Below are 19,585 nucleotides of genomic sequence, written 5' to 3' on the forward strand. Positions count from 1 at the left end.
TTGAGAGGAGGTGCTCCCCGCTCTGAATAGGATGCCATATCATGCCTTACTGTGACCTGGGTGAAATCATCTTCGGGCTCTACCTGCCTTTGCTCTGATTCCGTGATCAGCAAGCAACCTTCTGACTACTAATTTCATCTCCCAAGGACTCTGTTACCAGGGAGTAAATACACTGGATAAATGCTGTGTGTTCTGGTTGTGACATGCTGGTTCACAAGCCAGACTCTTGTGAGAATAACGGAGTCTGTGCCCGAGATGCTGACTAGCCAATATCTCTGAACGTGAACAGAACTGAGTGCCTGGACTTGGAAACTGAGCACTAGATCCTAGACCAGGTTGACTGCTCCAAGAAAAGCCTCCTTGGGCCCCAACCAGCCCCCCAACACATCCTCTTCATTTTGCCCTCAAACCACGATAGAAATGTCTGCTCCCCACGTAAGTGCGATTTCATGGACAGCTTCCTAAAGACCTTCCACTCCACACCACCTTCCTGAAGTCTTCCCACTGCCCCGCAATGCTGCCCGGAAGAGGCCAGGATCAGGGAGAGACAGCAAGTTTGATCAACCTGCCTCTGGGCTTGACCTGGGACCAGAAAACAGTTCTGGGCCAAAGTGAAGAACACAGCCCCTGGAGTCAGGGAGTCCTGGCCCTGCTAAGTTCTTGGAGCCCCAGTTCCTTCATCTTTAAAACAGAGACAATAATTATGCATACCTTATATGGTGTTGTGAGGCAAATTTTAAAATGCATTTTAAGAAATTAGCATTAATCCTGACACACAGAAAGCATTCAATGAGGGACAGCTTGTACTACTTTTTAATAATTTGCACCATACTTCTCGCGCTGGGTGGTACCTGGTAGACAGCATTGTTCTGAGTATCAGTTCTAACGATGGCCATTACTTTCTGTTTTTCCCACAGCCAATAGACAAGGTTTGACTCTGGAGGTGAGGTCTGGGTCAAGAGGTATTTGGAGTCTGGAGAAAAAGCCATGCAAATAAACTTCTGAACTGGGAAGTCAAAATTATTAAGGACTTTGCGCTTTCGGCAAGGAACGGTTGACAGTTCATAAATGGTGATGACGGGTTTTTCTTGCACAGTCTCGGAGATAGCGAGGTATCGCCGATTGGGACTGATGGACAAGGCCAACATGCCCTGACTCTTGTCTGAGCCTGCAAACAAAGGAGAGGAGCTGGTGAGGGGAGATCATGCATTCACCAAGATTCAGCATGAACCAGGCACTGTGGTGGGCACTGCCGAGGCAACAGGAGAAAAGTGCGGAAACAGGTCATTGTCAATCCCTGTGTCCCTCGGGGCAACTGTGTCTGGGCTATTATGAAAATAACTAGGATGGGCACCTCACTGAGGCCGTGGTGGGAGGAGAAGTCAGGGAAGGATTCCTGAAGGAAGATGAAGTGTGGCGGGGGGGTGGGGGTGGGGCACGTCAGGAAGGGCAAAAGTGTGGATGTGAGAAAGGGTATAGATGGAGGGGAAACTGCACATGGTGGGAGATGGCTGAGCATGCCCTGTGAGCCAGGGGTGACCAAAGATGGGTCTGGAGCATGCAGTAGGGTCAGATCAGAGGCCTTTATGCCCTGAGCATTCAGCACTCAATACTCTTCCTCCACTTTCCAGGCTGGGACGCTAACCACTAGATCCCTCAGCCTCCCTTGCAGTTAAGTGATCTATGTGACATTCTGGCTGAGAGATGCAGAGGTCTGCTGAATGGGCTTTATGGTAAAGCCCGTGCTTCCTTCGAAACCAGGAGGGATGCATTCTATCCATTTTTCAGGAATAAAGAGGCGATATCTGGTGGTCGAGTAAAGATTAAACTGCAAATGCTTTATTTGGGTAATGTAATCAGGTCTGCATTATAATTTTCATGGGCCCTAGGCACTTCTGCTTTCATGGGCCCCTTCCTCCATTAAAATATGGTAAAAATTATACTTTATGACTCACTGGTTTAAAGAAGAATATAATCCATGCTAGATTCACTAGTATTATATTCATTTTTTCCTGATTTTAAAATAAATTAAAATTAAAATATTTTCTTGGGTCCCTAAAAGCATCATGGGCCCCAGGCTGTGCCTCACAGTAATTCGGCCTGATACAAGCCCCAGGCGGGGTGGGTGAGAGAGGCAGGGGAAGCTGTGCTAGAAAGTGACATGATGGACTCCATGCTGCTGCGTCACACAAGCCGCAGCAAGTTGGACCAGCCCGCGGGCTTCTCTGGAAGGGCTGCAGAGAATACCTGCACCTCTGAGAAGAACCCCGGGTTTGGGTCACTGAGAGCCTTGCATGAGAGTTTGGACTTTACCAGGGAGACCAATGGGAAGGCCCTGGGAAATTTTAGGAAGGTCTGATGTGTGTTGTAGAAAGATCCCTCTGGCAACTGTATGGAAGACAATCCTGGAGGGAAGGAAACTTCAGCAGGTTATTTCAAAAACCGGGACACATGGCAGCAATGAGCAACAGGAAGGCAGTAGGGGCGATGGGAACAGGAGGTTAGAGAAATGCTAAGGGGTAAAACCAGGAGGACTCAGTGAAGGTGGGGTGAGGGGCTGATGGAGAGAGAGGAGCAATGAATGACATTTAGGTTTCTGGTTTGGTGATGGGAGTGGTGGTGACAACTGGGATGGAACACAGGCTAAGGGAGCTAGGGGCCATGGTGAAGGTCACGTCCACTGTTTTTCACTGAAAATAGCCCATGCGAATATTTCTGATTTAATCATGCTTATTTGCTTTCAGTTTTTTATGATTTCTTATTTATTTATTTATTTGCACTGAAGTCTTTAATCCATCTCAGGTTCACGATGATTCCCCTTTCCCAAACATCAATACCTAACTGGTTATCCCAGCACTAATTACTAATGTCACCTTTATGTTGTATTAAATTCATTTAAATTAAATTCATTTATCCATTTATTCATTTATGTGTGTATTACTGGGTTCTGGGATATTTATACTAGGACTAGCTTATTTTGTAATCATATCCTTATCATGTGTTTGGATAGTTGGCAAAGTAGGCTCTTAAGGAAAGAGGGAGAAAAAGGAAATGATAAATTCCATTCTGGATATGTTGTGTGTGAGGTACATACTGCAGAACTTTCAGGTAAAGAGGTCTAGCAGGCAGCTGGATATGATGAAAGCTGGGGGAGCTGTTTGGACTGAAATATAGATTTGAGATAAAAGTCATGGGGCTATAAGATATTGATGAGAGAAATAAAAGATGACACAAACAGATGGAGAGACATATTATGTTCTTGGATTGGAAGAATCAATATTGTGAAAATGACTATACTACCCAAAGGAATCTACAGATTCAATGCAATCCCTATCAAATTACCAATGGCATTTTTTCACAGAATTAGAACCGAAAATGTTTACAATTTGTATGGAAACACAAAAGACCACAAATAGTCAAAGCAATCTTGAGGAAGAAAAACGGAGCTGGAGGAATCAGGCTCCCTGACTTCAGACTATATTACAAAGCTACAGTCATCAAAACAGTATGGTACTGGCACAAAAACAGAAATATAGATCAATGGAACAGGATAGAAAGTCCAGAGATAAACCCATGCACTTATGGTCACCTAATCTATGGCAAAGGAGGCAAGAATATACAATGGAGAAAAGACAGGCTCTTCAATAATTCGTGCTGGGAAAACTGGAGAGTTACATGTAAAGGAATGAAATTAGAACACACCCTAACACTATACACAAATATAAACTCAAAATGGATTAAAGACCTAAATGTAAGGCTGGATACTAAAAAACTTTTAGAGGAAAACATAGGGAGAACACTTCTGACATAAATTGCAACAAAATCTTTTTCAATCCACCTCCTAGAGTAATGAAAATAAAAACAAAAATAAACAAATGGGACCTAATTAAACTTAAAAGCTTTTGCACAGCAAAGGAAACCATACACAAAAAGAAAAGAAAACCCTCAGAATGGGAGAAAATATTTGCAAATGAAACAGCCAACAAGGGATTAATCTCCAAAATATATAAACAGCAGCTCAACATAAAAAAAAAAACAACCCAATCAAAAAATGGGCGGAAGATCTAAATAGACATTTCTTCAAAGACATACAGATGGCCAACAGGCACATGAAAAGCTGCTCAACGTCACTAATTATTAGAGAAATGCAAATCAAAACTACAGTGAGGTATCACCTCACACCAGTCAGAATGGCCATCATCAAAAAATCTGCAAACAATAAATGCTGGAGAGGGTGTGGAGAAAAAGGAACCCTCTTGCACTGTTGGTGGAAATGTAAATTGATACAGTCACTATGGAGAACAGTATGGAGGTTCCTTAAAAAACTAAAAATAGAACTACCATATGACCCAGCAATCCCACTGCTGGGCACATACCCTGAGAAAACCATAATTCTAAAAGAGTCAAGTACCACAATGTTCATTGCAGCTTTATTTACAGTAGCCAGGACATGGAAGCAACCTAAGTGTCCATCGACAGATGAATGGATAAAGAAGATGTGGTGCATATATACAATGGAATATTACTCAGCCATAAAAAGAAACGAAATTGAGTTATTGGTAGTGAGGTGGATGGACCTAGAGTCTGTCATACAGAGTGAAGTAAGTCAGAAAGAGAAAAACCAATACCGTATGCTAACACATATATATGGAATCTAGAAAAAGAAAAAATGGCTCTGAAGAACTGAAGAAGGGCAGGACAAGAATAAAGACGCAGATGTAGATAATGGACTTGAGGACACAGGGAGGTGGAAGGGTAAGCTGGGACGAAGTGAGAGAGTGGCATGAACATATATACACTACCAAATGTAAAACAGATAGCTAGTGGGAAGCAGCCGCATAGCACAGGGAGATCAGCTTGGTGCTTTGTGACCACCTAGAGGGGTGGGATAGGGAGGGTGGGTGGGAGACGCAAGAGGCAGGATATATGGGGATGTATGTATACATATAGCTGATTCACTTTGTTATACAGCAGAAACTAACACATCATTGTAAAGCAATTATACCCCAATAAAGATGTTAAAAAATAATCTGCAAACAATAAACGCTGGAGAGGGTGTGGAGAGAAGGAACCCTCCTACACTGTTGGTGGGAATGCAAACTGTTACAGCCAGTATGGAGAACAGTATGGAGGTTCCTTAAAAAACTGAAAATAGAGTTACCATATGATCCAGGAATCCCACCCTGGGCATATAACTGGAGAAAACCATAACTGGAAAAGATATATGCACCTCAATGTTCACTGTAGCACTATCACAATAGCCAAGACATGGAAGTAACCTAAATGTCCATAGATAGAGGAATGGATAAAGAAGATGTGGTGCATATATACAATGGAATATTACTCATCCATAAAAAAGAACAAAATAATGCCATTTGCTGCAACATGGATGGACCTATAGATTCTCATACTGAATGAAATAAGTCAGATAGAGAAAGATAAATACCATATGATATCGCTTATATGTGGAATCTAAAAAAAGGCTACAAATGAACTTATCTATAAAACTGAAATAGAGTTACAGATATAGAAAATAAACTTATGGTTACTGAGGGGTAAGGCAGAGGGAGGGATCATTTGGAAGACTGGGATTGATATATACACACCACTATATATAAAATAGATAACTAATAAGGACCTACTGTATAGCACAGGGAACTCCACTCAGTACTCTGTATTGGCCTACATGGGAAAAGAATCTAAACAAGAGTGGATATATGTATTTGTATAACAGATTCACTTTGCTGTACACCTGAAACTAACACAACATTGTAAATCAATTATACCCCAGTAAAAATTTAAAAAAAGAAAGGAAAGTGGAGAAACAAGAAGGAACAGTTAACAAAAAGTTGGTATACAAACAAACACTGTATAAAACAATAAAAGAAATATTTACTTTTGGCCTTTAGAAAAAAATTTTTTAAAAAGTCACGGTGTGGAGTTTAAAGTGTGCACATAGATGAGATTGCCTGGAGGACAGAAAGGGCAACAGTTCACTCCCTCCTCTGCGCTTTTGTACCAGGGCTGTACCTGGCCTAGCAGGTGTGCTGCTCATTTACATAGTCCCGCTCATTTGAATACATACCTGTCCCCACTACAATACTGAGAGCTCCTGGTCTGGCTTTCTTGCTTATTCATTCTTTCAATCACCAGCGCCTGCCACCAATATACGCTGACTGCAGAGTCTGTAAATGCTTTCTCATTGTTTTAACCCAGTCAGTGACTGATTCCTCCTTGAAATACGTTCACCTCTTGCATGGATTTCCTCTTATCTTTCTGGCTACTCCTCCAAAGACTCTTTTGCAGGTTGTTCCTCATTTCCCTGGTACTATATGTAGGAGGGCCCCAGAGCCCAATCCTTCACCTTCTCTTTCATAAACATATTCACTCCCTGGGGGATCCAATCCATTCTAAGGACCTAATATTTCACCTCCATGCTGATGACCCTCAAATTTCTATCACCAGCCTGGACCTCTCTCTCTCTTGAACCCAAACCTGACATCAAAGTTCTTGCTTAGGATCCCATCTGCATATTTAGCAGGCATCTCAGTCTTCCCACGTCAAAAACTAACCTCCTGATACGCTCCAGAAAGCCTGCTCATTCTGAAGTCTTTCCTGCTTCAGTTAGCAGCAACTCCATCCTTCTGGTTGCTCAGGCCAAAACCCTTGCTTTTTCCTTTTCTCTTCCACCTACATCAGGTCTATGAGGAAACCTGTCACCTTCACCTTCAAAATACAGACAGGCTTTGATCTCTTTTCACCACCCTATTGCCTGCCACCTGCTGCGAACCACCATGTTCTCTCAGCTGGATTATATTAATAGCAATAGTCTCTCAGCTGGTCTCCTGCTTCCTCCCTTGCCCCTCCTTAAATCTATTCTCTGTACAGTAGCCAGAAGGAACCTGTTGAAACATAAGTCAGATCATGTCACTCTGCTCAGAATCCTCCCTCCCCGCCCGCCCCCACCCCCCCCCACCCCCGCTGGCTTCTCACTTCACTCAGAGTAGAAGCCCTTGACCTCAAAGCCCATGTGACGTTGCTCCCATTGCTCTGCCTCACCTCTCACTCCAACTCCATTTACTCCACTCCAGCCACACTGGCCTCCTTGCTATTCCCCTAACACACTCAGCACCCTCCTAACCCAGAGCCTAAAAGGTGAGAGGCAAATGTGTAGGGCACCAAAGAGACAATACAGGGGAATAAGCTTGGGGTAAGGGATGACTCCTTAACAAGACACAAAAAGGAAAGGTTGACACGTTTGACTTCATTAAAACTAAGAATTTCTGCCCATCATACCATAAGGAGGAAGAAAACACAAGCCTCAAACTGGGAGAAATTATTTGTGATATATATATATATATATGACAAAGGATTAGCATAAACTATAAAGTGTGCCTATAAATCAGTAAGAAAATTACCCCCAAAAAACACAGAATATGGATAAAAGACTTAAGACATTTCACAGAATGAGTAGCCCCTTAACTGTGAAAAGTTATTCGTCCTCATTTGTACTAGATAAATGCACATTAAAACCACAATAAGATACCCTTTCTCAAGCATCAGATGAGCAAAAATTAGGAAGTAGAAACTAGAAAGATAGCAAAGGGGGGTGAGGTTGTGGAGGAATGGCAGTGTGAATTGGTACTGCCACATTACCCAGTAATTTTAGTCCTGGTGTGTGCCCTGGAGAATCTCTGCACAAGTGGATGAGTACACATGTGCAAGAATGTTTATAGTGGCATCATTTGAAATAGCAAAAAAAGTTCATTCCCAAATGTCCATCAACACTAGAATGGATAAATATACTTGAGAATTAGAGTCCTATGAGTAATAAAATGAACTCAGTATGTATCAAGATGCATGAATGTCAAAAGTATGTCGTTGAAAAAAAGAAGCAAGTCACAGAATACATACACTATGGTTACATTTATATAAAGTTGGTGAAGAGCACAAACAAAAAGGATACCTTACATAAGGCCACACATACCTTTACATAAGGTAAAATTACGTAGAGAAATAAGGGAATAATTACAAAGTCCAGGATGGAGTGAGAGTCTGCATGTGTGAGAAGAATGAAGTCAGGGAGAAACACTGGAACTGGTAATGTTCTATTTACTCTCCTGTTGGTGGGTTCACAGATCTTCATTTTATTATAGTTCTTTAAATATTACATATATGTAGTGCACAGTCTTTTGTATGCAAGTCACAATAAAACATGTTGAGTGCAAAAAAGAGTGGAAAAAGAGAGTAGGTGGTTAAGCTGTGGAAATCATGTATATTATTAGCAGCACCAATGCGAACGAAACCAAATGTTACAGTATACAGACGGTTATGTGTGACTTGGGCTGAAATCTCCAGTGTCTTCACCATACATGGGTTCAAAAGGTGCTGTCATGAAAGTGGTGTACTCTGGAAAACTGTTAGAAAACTCAAAAAGTGGCCCTGGTGACGACAAAGACAATGATATTGAAGATGCATGAAACTCTTTAAAAGAATTTTTTTCATTAAATCACAGTGAAAAAAAGTACTTTTAAATTAACATGATTTTACATGTGATTTTAACTATGTATGTGTGATTCATTAATCTATACATTAAATAAGGCAAGTAGACATGTATTTCTTCTACACTTATAGAACTATATATATATTCAAGTTGGCCAAAAAAGTTTCCTTTCAATCGTCGTGTCGGTATTATGGGGTTATATTTGGCATACACGGTTATGTGTCAGATTGGAAAGGGTTTTACCTGGAATGAATTTTTGCCACTTCTGATCCACATTGTACTTCACACAGTGATTTCCTGAAGGAAATATAATGATCTGTTCATCGAAGAAGAACACATTGTTGAACACGTGGGATCGAAGACCAAAAACATGCAGCGACTGAGCTACCACAGTGGACATGGTCCCAGTAAGGAGTTTCGCTAAAGATGCAGCGCAGCTGTTGAGCGTGGAGAAACGCGTCACCCCGCCCACATTACCGTCCCCGCCCCCGAGACACGCCCCTAGATCCTCCCCCGGACTCCTCTTCCGCCCCCTCCCCCCAGCAACCTTCTCCCGGGCGCCCGACCCCGCTCCTTCCTCTCCTCTTTCCTTTGGCCTTCGTGGCTTCCTGCTCCTCCGGACGACCCCGAGGGACCCTTCCCACCTGTCGCTTCTGCTCTCTGGATCACCAGAGCACGCGTGTATACAGGGTACTACGCCTACGAATCCCAAGCAACGCGGCACTCACAGACGCCGGAGCGGTTCCTATAGCAACAGGAAACCGGAAGTGTGTCAGCAGCCGGAAGCGGAACTCCGATCAGAAAGTTCAGCTGCCTCTGGGGGCTGTCGGGAGCTGGTGTTGTTCGAGTCCACGTGGAGCAGCGGGCGGGAGGGCAGGGGGCTGAAAGCGGGCGGCGGCGGCGACGAGGGGAGCCCTTTTCCAGGCGCGGGGGCCTCGGGCTCCTTCGCTTCCTCCGGCAGGTGTGGACGTGCGTGCTGCGAGATGGACACTCCCCCGCTCTCAGATTCGGACTCGGATTCTGATGACCCCCTTGTCACAGACAGAGAGGTAGGTGTCATCCGAGCTCGTGGGGCTGCGCGCAGGAGAGGGGTCCTCATTCCCCGGTACTGACCGCCGATCGTGCCCTGTAGTTGCAGGAGGCGTTTTCCCGAGGGCTTCTGAAGCCAGGCCTCAACGTGGTGCTAGAGGGGCCGAAGAAGGCCGTAAACGACGTGGTGAGCTCGGGCGCCTGGTTGGAGGTTGCTGGACTTGGGATGCGCGCGAGGCACCGTTGTGCTCGAGAGGCTGCGTTCTAGTCCCAGGAAAGACACAACCTGCGTATTGCCAAGAGGGTCAACTACCTGTCGGGGTCTTGGGGGTTAGCTCTTCTTCCACTGGCCTGTTACTGTCTTGCGAGCTTAGTGTCTGAATTTCCTAGAATGGCCTGAAGCAGTGTTTGGCTGAATTCAAGCGGGATCTGGAATGGGTTGAAAGGCTTGATGTGACCCTGGGTCCGGTACCTGCAATCCGTGGACCGCAGGCAACATCTCAGAACAAGGATCAGAAAGCTGTTGATCCAGAAGATGACTTTCAGCGTGAGATGAGCTTGTATGTGTGTTTTCAAATGTGGGTTCTTGTGCTGGAGAGGGGGAAGCTGTGGGCCCGTACTCCTCAGAGGTGTCGTAGGCCGGGGTGTAGGGAGGAAGTCTTCTTTGGACTGAAGAGCTAGGAGATTCTCCCTGGTTGAGAGAAGAGCCCCTTTGTCCAGCAATCACAATTTAAAGTACAGTTTATTTTCAAATACCCAGTTTTAAAGTTTGTGTGTGTGTGTGTGTGTGTCTGTGTGTGTGTGTGCAGTTAATTATTAGAACAAAAATTTGCTTATGGAAGGTCCTTATATGGGCTTTTCTTAGTGACCACATAAGAATGTGTAATTGGCATTTGTTTGTAAGTTAATGGGCACTTCTAAAGTGGTCATTCTCTTAAACTACTAATTTATTTTTAGCAATACTCCCCACTCCTTTTAAAAAGAGTGTACATCTCAATTTCTCCCATTAAGTTAATGAGGTTTTATTACTGTTTTTGTTTGTGTGTGTGTTCTTGCTGGTGGAGGTCAGATGTTGAGAGTCCTGACCTTGGCTGCCTCATGAGAGCAGTGAAAAGGATGTAAGGCCTCTCTCCCTTAGCTTATTTTACACTTTTGTCCTACATCCTCAGCTACAGTCAGGCCCAGGCAGCAGTGCTTGCAGTATTGCCCCGCCTCCATCAGCTCAAAGTCCCTACCAAGCGGCCCACGGATTATTTTGCAGAGATGGCCAAGTCTGATCAGCAGATGCAGAAGGTGAGAAACAGAAATGGTTTTCTCTGGATAGCTGAGGCGTTGTACTTAAGTGTATTCAACTGGCTTATCTCCTTTAACATTTACACATAGGCATAAGCCCACTGATAGGGAATGGGTTGTCAGTGGACAATTATTATCTCAGTTATCTACATCAGATTCGTGCCAATCACCACCAGTTGGATAAATGTAAGGGTGACATTTTCCTAATTTAAACAGTTAAGGGGAGGAAAGTACTGTAAGAAGTGTGGTCCCTGAAGTAAAGATGGCCTTTATGCATTTCCTAACTGGCTTGGTCATGGCATGATGCGTGGAAAAGACAATAGTTCTTTCCTGCCAATGCCTGGGGGGCAGTACTATAACTGGTAGACAGTTACCTTTCTCTGGGCCTCAGTTTTCCTCTTCTGTAAAATGAAGGATTAATATATGGCTCAGATTTGATATAATTTAGAGTTAGGTAGAATTTGCCCTCATTCAACTTTGGGAGGCAGAGAATTACCAACATCTAATCCAAGATATACCTAAATAATTCCCTTGGGTCTCAAGCTGGATTTTCTTTTCTCAGTGTACTCAGGGAAGCTAATTTAGAGACAAGCCCAGACCCATCTCTGCACATTCAAACTGACAACTGCTCATCCTTTAACTGAAATGTGTATGTTTAATGCATGCTGCTAGGTACCTGATATCTGTTTGAGCTTTTATTGTGTATGTGGTGTATTGGAGAAGGGGGCCGAAGCTGCACATTCTGCCGACAGTAGGGACGGAGAGAAGTTAGTCTTCTCTCCTGGTACCATGCCATTTTGCGTAATGGATCAAACAGCACACCGGGAGGAGGGAGGTCGCTTTGATATTCTGGTTGCAAGGCTGAGACTTTTGGTGTCTTGGACAAAGTGGTCAGCCTTTGGGACTTATTGTCCTTGTGTGTAGAACGCAGGGCTTGGAGTAGCTGATTCACAAGGTCCCTTTGAGCCCCATAGTTTGCAGAGCTGGAAATAACTGCTCCCTGCTGCAGTGCATCCTAAGCAGCAGTCATCCCAATTTCAAATAACATAAGCTGATAATATTTTGTGTTTTAGATTCGACAGAAGCTGCAGGCTAAACAGGTCGCCATGGAGAGGTCGGAAAAGGCTAAGCAGCTGCGAGCACTTAGGAAATACGGAAAGAAGGTGGGAAGGAAAAGGAGCGGGGTTGGGATGGGGCCGAGTGTGTTTGTCAGTAGATTGCTTGGTCTGCGTTGGTTCCGTGCCGCATGTGTGTTCCATCGTGTGTTTACTGTTTCACAGTGGCATGGGTGCTACTGTCCGTGAGCACAATCCCTCCTGGACACCTGTGTGTAGCCAGAGGTAGTGTGGTCACTACTGGCAAGTCATGCGCCTCTCTGGGCTGCAGTTTGCACACCTGTACACCAGAGAACTGGGTCCAGATCAATGGTTTCCCAACCTGACCTCACAGCACAGTCAACTGGGGAAACTTAAAAACAGATTTCTAGGCTTCGGGAACTCTGGGAATCTGTATGTTTTCATCCCTTGCCCCTAAAGCTTCTGAGATGTCTCCAGTACACATCCTGGTTTGAGAATCACTGGCCTAGATGATTATAAAGTCCTTGAAGGAATCAATCATATTATTGATTGTTATCCAATCAGAAAAAATGGCACCAGTATGTTTGAACTGTGACTGAGTTCCGCTGTAAAGCCAGAAGGCATATACCATGAAACTTGCCTTGATTTCCTTATTTATTTCATGATTACCTAAGAAGGAAGATGACAGGAACTAAACTTAGGGTTGTGGGAAGAAATGACCGTGAAGAGGATCAGCATGGGTGTTAAGACCTTGTTAACGTTTTCGACGTAAACACTTGTGATCTGGGTGCTGAGCTGCCGTCCACAGTTGCAGTTATTTCCCTGATGGATCCTTAGCAGGGTATGAGCAGATTAGCATCCTGGGCTCTGCACAAGGGCAGCTGTGGATCTATTGGATGGATGTGGTTGGTGGTTGAGATCAACTCAAAGACTTGGGCAGTTGGTTTAACATAACTTGAATTATCAAAGGAAAGAATAACTTAGTCGGGTCCATTAGCCCCTTGTTTCTAATGTGAGGAAACCTCAGGGCTCTGTTTCTCAGTGGGGGACAGTTCTGCTTACCAGGGAACATTTGGCAATGCTGGAGACAGTTTTGGTCGTCGCGTCCTGGTGGGGAGCGTCCTGTTGGCAGCTAGAGGGCAGGGAGGCTGCTGAACACCCTACGGTGCCCAGGGCAGGCCGTGCTCCCCACACACAGTGATCCTGCCGCAGCTGTCATGGTGTTGAGATGGAGGAGTGCTGCCTTAGAGTTTAATCATCTCTTTTTGTCCTTAAAGCTTTTTTTCTTTGTTTTTCAGGGAGATTGTTTTCTCTGTTGGTACTTTCATGCCTAGCAACAGTAGGTTAGATATTTAATCTGCCCAAATATAATTAGTGGGAGAATTGGATGTAGACATAAACATGATTTGTGCAGTTTTGTAGGCAGGTTGTGTCATGGGGTAAGGGTGCAGACTGCCTGGGTGTGAATCTCAGCTCCGCACTTTCTCGTGTGTGACTCAGTCAAGTTGTGTAACCTCTCTGTGCTTCAGTTTCGGGGTCATAAGAATTTCTACTTCACTGGGTGGTTGAGACGAGAAATGGAGACTAGACTTAGAGCTTTGGTGTAGTTGTGGCACACAGTCAGTGTTCAGCGGTGGTGGTAATGTCACAGCGTGGTTACTGAGAGAATGTAGACACTTGTAGTGCCGGCTTGGAGTGGGTTTAACAGTCCTGTGTCCACGTCCAGGTGCAAACAGAGGTTCTTCAGAAGCGGCAGCGGGAGAAAGCACACATGATGAGTGCCATTAAGAAGTATCAGAAAGGTGAGTATATTCTCTCCTAAGGCTGCAGAGGAGCAGGGGTCCCTGCTAATTCTAACAAACACATAGTGCTCTAGAGGCTTGATTGATTTGGAACTATTGGACCTAAGGTTTGGGAATGGTGTGGGGAGCAAGATGGGCCTCGTAATACCAATTCCATAAGTAACACCCTTCTTCCGAAGCTTAATCTTTTCTTAAAATGGATGGCGCTGACCAAAGTACTTCTTCACTCCCAGGCTTCTCTGATAAACTGGACTTCCTCGAGGGAGATCAGAAGCCTGTCGCACGGAGCACGAAAGAAGGAGCCAAAGGCCAGCAGATGAAGAAGGGGTACGGGTGCCGGGCTCTGTTTTGGGGGTGGTGCATGCAGGGCCACAGTTCACGGTGTGACCTCAGTGCAGAGAGTGTGGCCACAGCTGCAGGCCGTGTGATGGGCCCGTTCAGCCACGTCGGTCTTTGAAGTTTAAAATGAGGCGATTTCAGGACTTGGCACATTTTGAGTGAGCACTCAGTAGAAGTTGATTCCTCACGTGTGATGGTTAAGTGTACAGACCTAAGGTTCCCATCCGGACTCCCACTCATTAGGAGGGTGGCTTTGAGCAGGTTACCTCACCTTTCTAAATGTTAATTTCCTTATCTATGAAAATGAGAAAATTGTAAGTGCCTCTTAATATTAGGAAGATTGAAAGGGATAATGTTGGATATTATTATTGGTTCTTTTCGTTTACCTTTGTGCATTTCTGGACACCCGTCCTGGGGGAAATGGTCATTTCTGTATAATACAGTACATGCTGTGATAGAGGCATTAGATATAGTAGTCTGGAAGCACATTTTAGAAACATGTGACGTGGTCCAGGGGTCAGGGTCAGGTGATGACTTCCTGCAGGAGGGTCCACCTGAGCTTAGTCTGAGGCATGAGTAGGAAGGAATTAACCAGGAGAACGGGAGAGACATGGGGTTTCGGGAAGAAAGAAGAACACTAATGAGCAGAAGCACAGAGATGAGAGCAGCCAGCATTTGGTATCATAGGGACACAGTATGGGCAAGGAGTGGCGCGGTGTAGCTGGGGGGACCTGGGCCGAGTACAGGGCAGTGTCTCTTGGCCTTGTGAGGAGCCTGGGCTGTATCCAGCAGTCAGTGGGGAGCCGCTGATGGGCTTTATTCAAAATAGCGAGCAGGTCATGTTCATATTTTAAATATTTCAGTGTTGCTCGTGTAAGTGAGGGAGGCGGAGACTGTTACAGAAGTCCAGAGAACAAGATAATGACATAGAAGTGTTAACGGGGGTAGAGAAGAGAAAATGGGTTGAAGAAACATTCAAGAGGTTAAATTAGCAGGTCTCAGTAACTGAGCTGGGTGTAGAAAATGAAAGAAGGAAGAATCAAGGCCCACTCCAGGTTCATAGTGTGGGTGGCTGAGTAGATGGTAGGACCACCAGCCTCAAGTTAGGACATAGATACAGGAGCTGAAACCAGTCTAGAAGGGAGGTGACGTGTGACTTTGGATATGGTGAACTGAGATTCCTGTGGGACGACCAGTTTTAAAATGTATGACACCTGAATGTTAACTGCATTTAATATACTTGAGAGGAATTGAAACAACTGAGGATGATTTAGCAAGATTTACTGTAAGTAGAAAGGTTTCTGAAGATAAGTGGTAAAAGCCACACGATATATCTGGGTCTTTTCCTGATTCTTCCTTTGTTTTCCTGCTTTGGTGGTTAAGATTGTAAAGAGATGAGCTTGCCTGGGGAGTTTGTAGAGTAGAAATGTAGGGCCAAGGATGAGATTCTAGGTACAGTAGTACCTGTACAGATAGGAAACTGAGGGTATTGTTGGGTCATCACATTCATCAGGATTTGCAGTGCTGAGGGTAACGTGTAAGACCGCTTTTTTCCAGGCCCAGTGCCAAGCGACGCTATAAAAACCAGAGGTTCGGTTATGGTGGGAAGAAGAAAGGCTCCAAGTGGAACACTCGTGAGAGCTATGATGATGTATCCGGCTTCCGGGCCAAGATAGCTCATGGCAAGGGCCTCAAGAGGCCTGGAAAGAAAGGATCAAATGTAAGTGAGCCGGGGGCGCAGGTGAGGGGCCAGAGCAGCTTCCTCTCCCACCCCGCCCCTCCCCTTCCCTTTCTTTCCTGACCCTGGGGCAGAAGGCCAACTGCTGTGTGAATACACGTGGTGTTTCCTTTTCTGCAGAAGAGACCCGGAAAACGGACAAGAGAGAAAATGAAGAGCAGAACACGCTAGAGAAGCAGCATCTTTGTATACAAAGACCAAGAAAAGGGGGTGGAGACTTGGGATTTCACAATGCAATTGGGTCCCTTCTGTTGCTTTCCTTTTGTAAAAATTCCTTCAATAAACTAAAGAAAAATTTTCAGAGAAATATATATTCTTGGTTAAAAACTCAGGACTAAAAGATTTAGAAGTTACTTTTTACATATTAAATAATGCTGCCATTTATTGATAATAAATAAATGAGCCCTGTTGAAGTTAAAAGCATGGACTCTGGGGCCAGACTGCTCGGTTTGACACCTGGCCCTGCTGCATACTTGCTGCTTGACCTTGGGCAAGTTAATTTTTCTGTGCTTTGTCATCTCCATGTAGACATGATAATAGTATCTACCAAAGAGGGTTCCTTTCAGCATTGAGTTAATATGTGTAAAATGCTTAGGACACTGCCTGCCGTATGAGAGTGTATACCTGCATAGGCTTATTTTGCTGGGTGGGGTGGCTCTCCCTAATGTCTGCTGAGCCATGGTGGTGCATGTTTGAAGCTTCTCCACTGCTGGCTGGGAGCTGTGCACAGGTTGGATGTGGTGGGTGGGCCATGTTTGGGCTTTCCTGTATCTTGAAAGGTGGGAAAGGAAGACAGCTTCCCTGCCCTCCTCTCTCTATTCCAGTTCAGAAGCCATACTTTAAGGAGGCTACAGATATCTGAGAACTCTATATGCTTAGGCAGAAAAAACAACTGATTTTCACATTGCTTCCTTGTAGCATCATTGGGACTTAAAAAAGGATCTCTCTGGTTTCCTATGATATTGAGTTTCTAGAACAAAAAGAAGGAATTTAGTTTTTGTAAACTAATTTCAATGAGCAAAATTCCAAGCAAACAAGTCATGTTCTCAGAAGACCACCATGTTTAACCCTGACCTATTTTGACAGTCTGTACAATGGCAGTGAATGGGGTAACGTATAGTAATTTCAATAAGGAGCCTCAGCTCAGAGACTTTGAATTATATGTGGAACATATTGAGAGCTTTAAGAAAGGTGAACACAGATTGCCAGAGTTCACACTAGTAGGGACAAAAGTAAATTACTGATTTGAGTACTTCTAAAGGTTTTGAAAACAATGTACCTTCTTTCCTTTTTTTTTTTCTTTATAGCAAATGGAATCACTTTCCTTAATTTCAGAGGTATACTTTATAGAACTCAGCATTAGCCCTCATACTGCTTTAAAATGCAATTCCATGCATTGAAAGGTAAGTAGGAGCTAGCAGTTCCCACTACCGAGTCCAGGCTGTTCTTGCTTTGCTTTGTTCCAATATACGTGGACTTCAGCTATCATGGTGCAGTTATAGCAGCTGTGTTCCTCGACAAGACTGTTCATGTTTCAGTTACCAAAGTATTATTAACCAAGTAATTGCAGAAAGTAGAAACTTTGCTGCTGGCTCTTCAGTTCATAAACCACTGCATAGAAGAAACATAATGAATAGTGGCCAAATACCACTGCTTTTGAAGTATGTGGGTGATTGGCCACTGCACACCTGTTATTTAGTTCATGCACAGGTGGCAAGGAGTGCAGTTGTGTTGTCTCATCTCCAGCGATAAACCCACGTGGCGTTTTACAAAAGTAAGTCATTGAAAGAGGGAATTGACCAACAGATGAAAGTGCAGCAAAGAAATGAAAAGTGGTAAGGTTGGAAGTAAAATGGAATAGAATGCAAATGGAGTTATAGGAGAGACAGGTGATGAGGGAATGGAGACAAGGCTGCTGTTGTAGAGACTAGATAGAGATGCAGCGAGAGAAATAGTGAATGTGAACTTAACAGAATGAGGAAAATGATGGAAAGGATGATGATGTCCCAGAGGAAGTGACACTGGCAGAAAACTTCCCATTAAAGGGACTCTTGGAGATATTTTGTGGCATTGAAAGTACAAATGATAAAATGTTGGAGGTGAATCTGATAGGGATAGAGTAGGATAATTCGTTTAGAAATCCCACTAGGGGATTAAAGACAGGGAATTTTAAAGGCATTCAGGAGACTGTTGTAAGCTAATGACCACTCAAGAAAATCCAGTAATCTAGCAATAATCAACACTACCTTAAAGGAAGACCAGGTGCATCCGAATGCCAGGCACACTCAAGCCACAAATCCTGATAGTTAAAACACTGCCCCCCCCCCAGCACCATGATGTGTTCACCCACCCGGAAGCTCTCCAAACCCTGCAGTCTAGGGGTCTTTGGAGGTTTCACTATGTGGGCGTGATTGATGAAATCATGGGCCATTGGTGATTAATTCAATCTTGAGCTCCTCCTCCCTCCCCAGAGGTTGGGTGGTGGGGCTGAAAGTTGCAAGTTTCTAACCAAGGCTTGGTCTTCCTGGGGAGCAGCCCCCATGCTGAAGCTGTCTAGAGGCTGCTAAGAGTCACCTCATTAGAACAAAAGACCTTCCTACCACCCCTATCCTTTAGGAAATTACAAAGGATTTAGGAGCTCTGCGTCAGGAACCAGGAAAAGACCAAATCTCTTTCTGTGATATCACAGGTCACCCTTTGGTCATTGACCATGGATTCCTTAGAGCAAAAAGTTTGTAACAGTTACGAGATACTGGCCCCCTTCTAGATTCCCATGTAGTCACTAATAATTGGTCTAGTCCAGCCTTGTATGAAAATGGCTGTCAGGGTGAGGCCACTCAGCATTGGAGCTTCCATTCAGTCTTGGCACGATACAAAAGCAGGAGTGACCACAGCAATATATGGCTTCACCCTTCAAGGCATAAGTCAGGAAGAGCCAGATGGAAGAGATACAGAGAGCAAGGGATTTGTGGGCAGGGTGGGGGGCAGTGCACAGAGCGTCCGTGCCCTCCCTGGGCGAGTGACTCTCCCAGCACCTTCGTGTGTTCACCTGCTTGGACGTTCCCCGGTTCTTGTTTCCCAGGACCTTCAAATGGTATCATGTGTGTGTGTGGGGGGGGGGTCTTTTCTTTAGAGCTGTTTCATTTTTTCAGAAAGGAGCCCTCTAGCTTCAAAGCCGGGGTAAAAATGCAGCATGTGCGAGTGAGAGGTTCAACCTCCTTTTCACAGATGGTGATTGTCTTCAGCCTTACACCTCACTCTGACCCCACGTCTTACTTAGTGTCCCTGAGCCCTGGGCTTTGCCCATTTCTCCAAGAGTAAACCTCCAACGTGGGAGCCGTTACATGCCTGGTGCTGGGGTGTGCGGAGGAGACTCCCTGCAGACCCCCTCCCAGTGGCCATTTCAGTTCCCTCCCACACACCCCACTCTGTCCAGAGTCCTGACCTCCCTCCAGAGTTCTGGGGGGCGGAGCTCTGTGCTCAGAGGTGTCCCGCTCGCATTTTGTGGTCTCCTCCACCCTCTTCCATCAGCTTTCCGTCTTTTAAACATGGCTTCAGTCTTCTTGGCTGCTAAGGTTTCTCTCTCATTTTCTCTGTTGTGGGTTCATACCTTTTAAAAACTCCATTTATTACTGGGGTCTGGAAGGCAGAGGAGATATTGTAGGCCTTTAGTTTGCCATCTTTAACTGGAATTCTCCCCCTAGTTTATTAAATTAAGGATATGAACCAGAAGGGAGAAATGTGAGACTCAGGACAGTAAAAGTCAGACCTGGGCTTTAAAGTGCCTTTTTTTTTTACCTGGGAA

At 44.6% G+C, this 19,585-nt stretch overlaps 2 protein-coding genes across 2 annotated transcripts in view; one reads left to right on the forward strand and one right to left on the reverse strand.

Annotated features, from left to right (window-relative positions):
- CFAP57 (cilia and flagella associated protein 57) overlaps window positions 1–8,903 on the reverse strand; it is a gene marked incomplete at its 5' end in the record, with an annotated part of 76,661 nt that extends 67,758 nt beyond the window's left edge. Inside the window, 2 exons of the mRNA XM_082677042.1 lie at window positions 852–1,168; window positions 8,747–8,903. Of these exons, the coding sequence (XP_082533168.1) occupies window positions 852–1,168; window positions 8,747–8,903 (474 nt within the window). The remainder of the gene's footprint in view (window positions 1–851; window positions 1,169–8,746) is intronic.
- Window positions 8,904–9,341: 438 nt separating this feature from the next.
- EBNA1BP2 (EBNA1 binding protein 2) lies at window positions 9,342–16,072 on the forward strand. The gene is made up of 9 exons (XM_082660898.1): window positions 9,342–9,552; window positions 9,636–9,719; window positions 9,923–10,092; window positions 10,702–10,825; window positions 11,899–11,988; window positions 13,628–13,703; window positions 13,937–14,030; window positions 15,600–15,762; window positions 15,901–16,072. Exons 1-9 carry the CDS (start codon window positions 9,487–9,489, stop codon window positions 15,949–15,951), a joined length of 918 nt encoding a protein of 305 aa, XP_082517024.1. The 5' UTR covers window positions 9,342–9,486; the 3' UTR covers window positions 15,952–16,072.
- Window positions 16,073–19,585: the final 3,513 nt, after the last annotated feature.

This window comes from Grampus griseus (genome assembly GCF_964374135.1).
Source record: "Grampus griseus genome assembly, chromosome: 1".
NCBI classification, from domain to species: domain Eukaryota; kingdom Metazoa; phylum Chordata; class Mammalia; order Artiodactyla; family Delphinidae; genus Grampus; species Grampus griseus.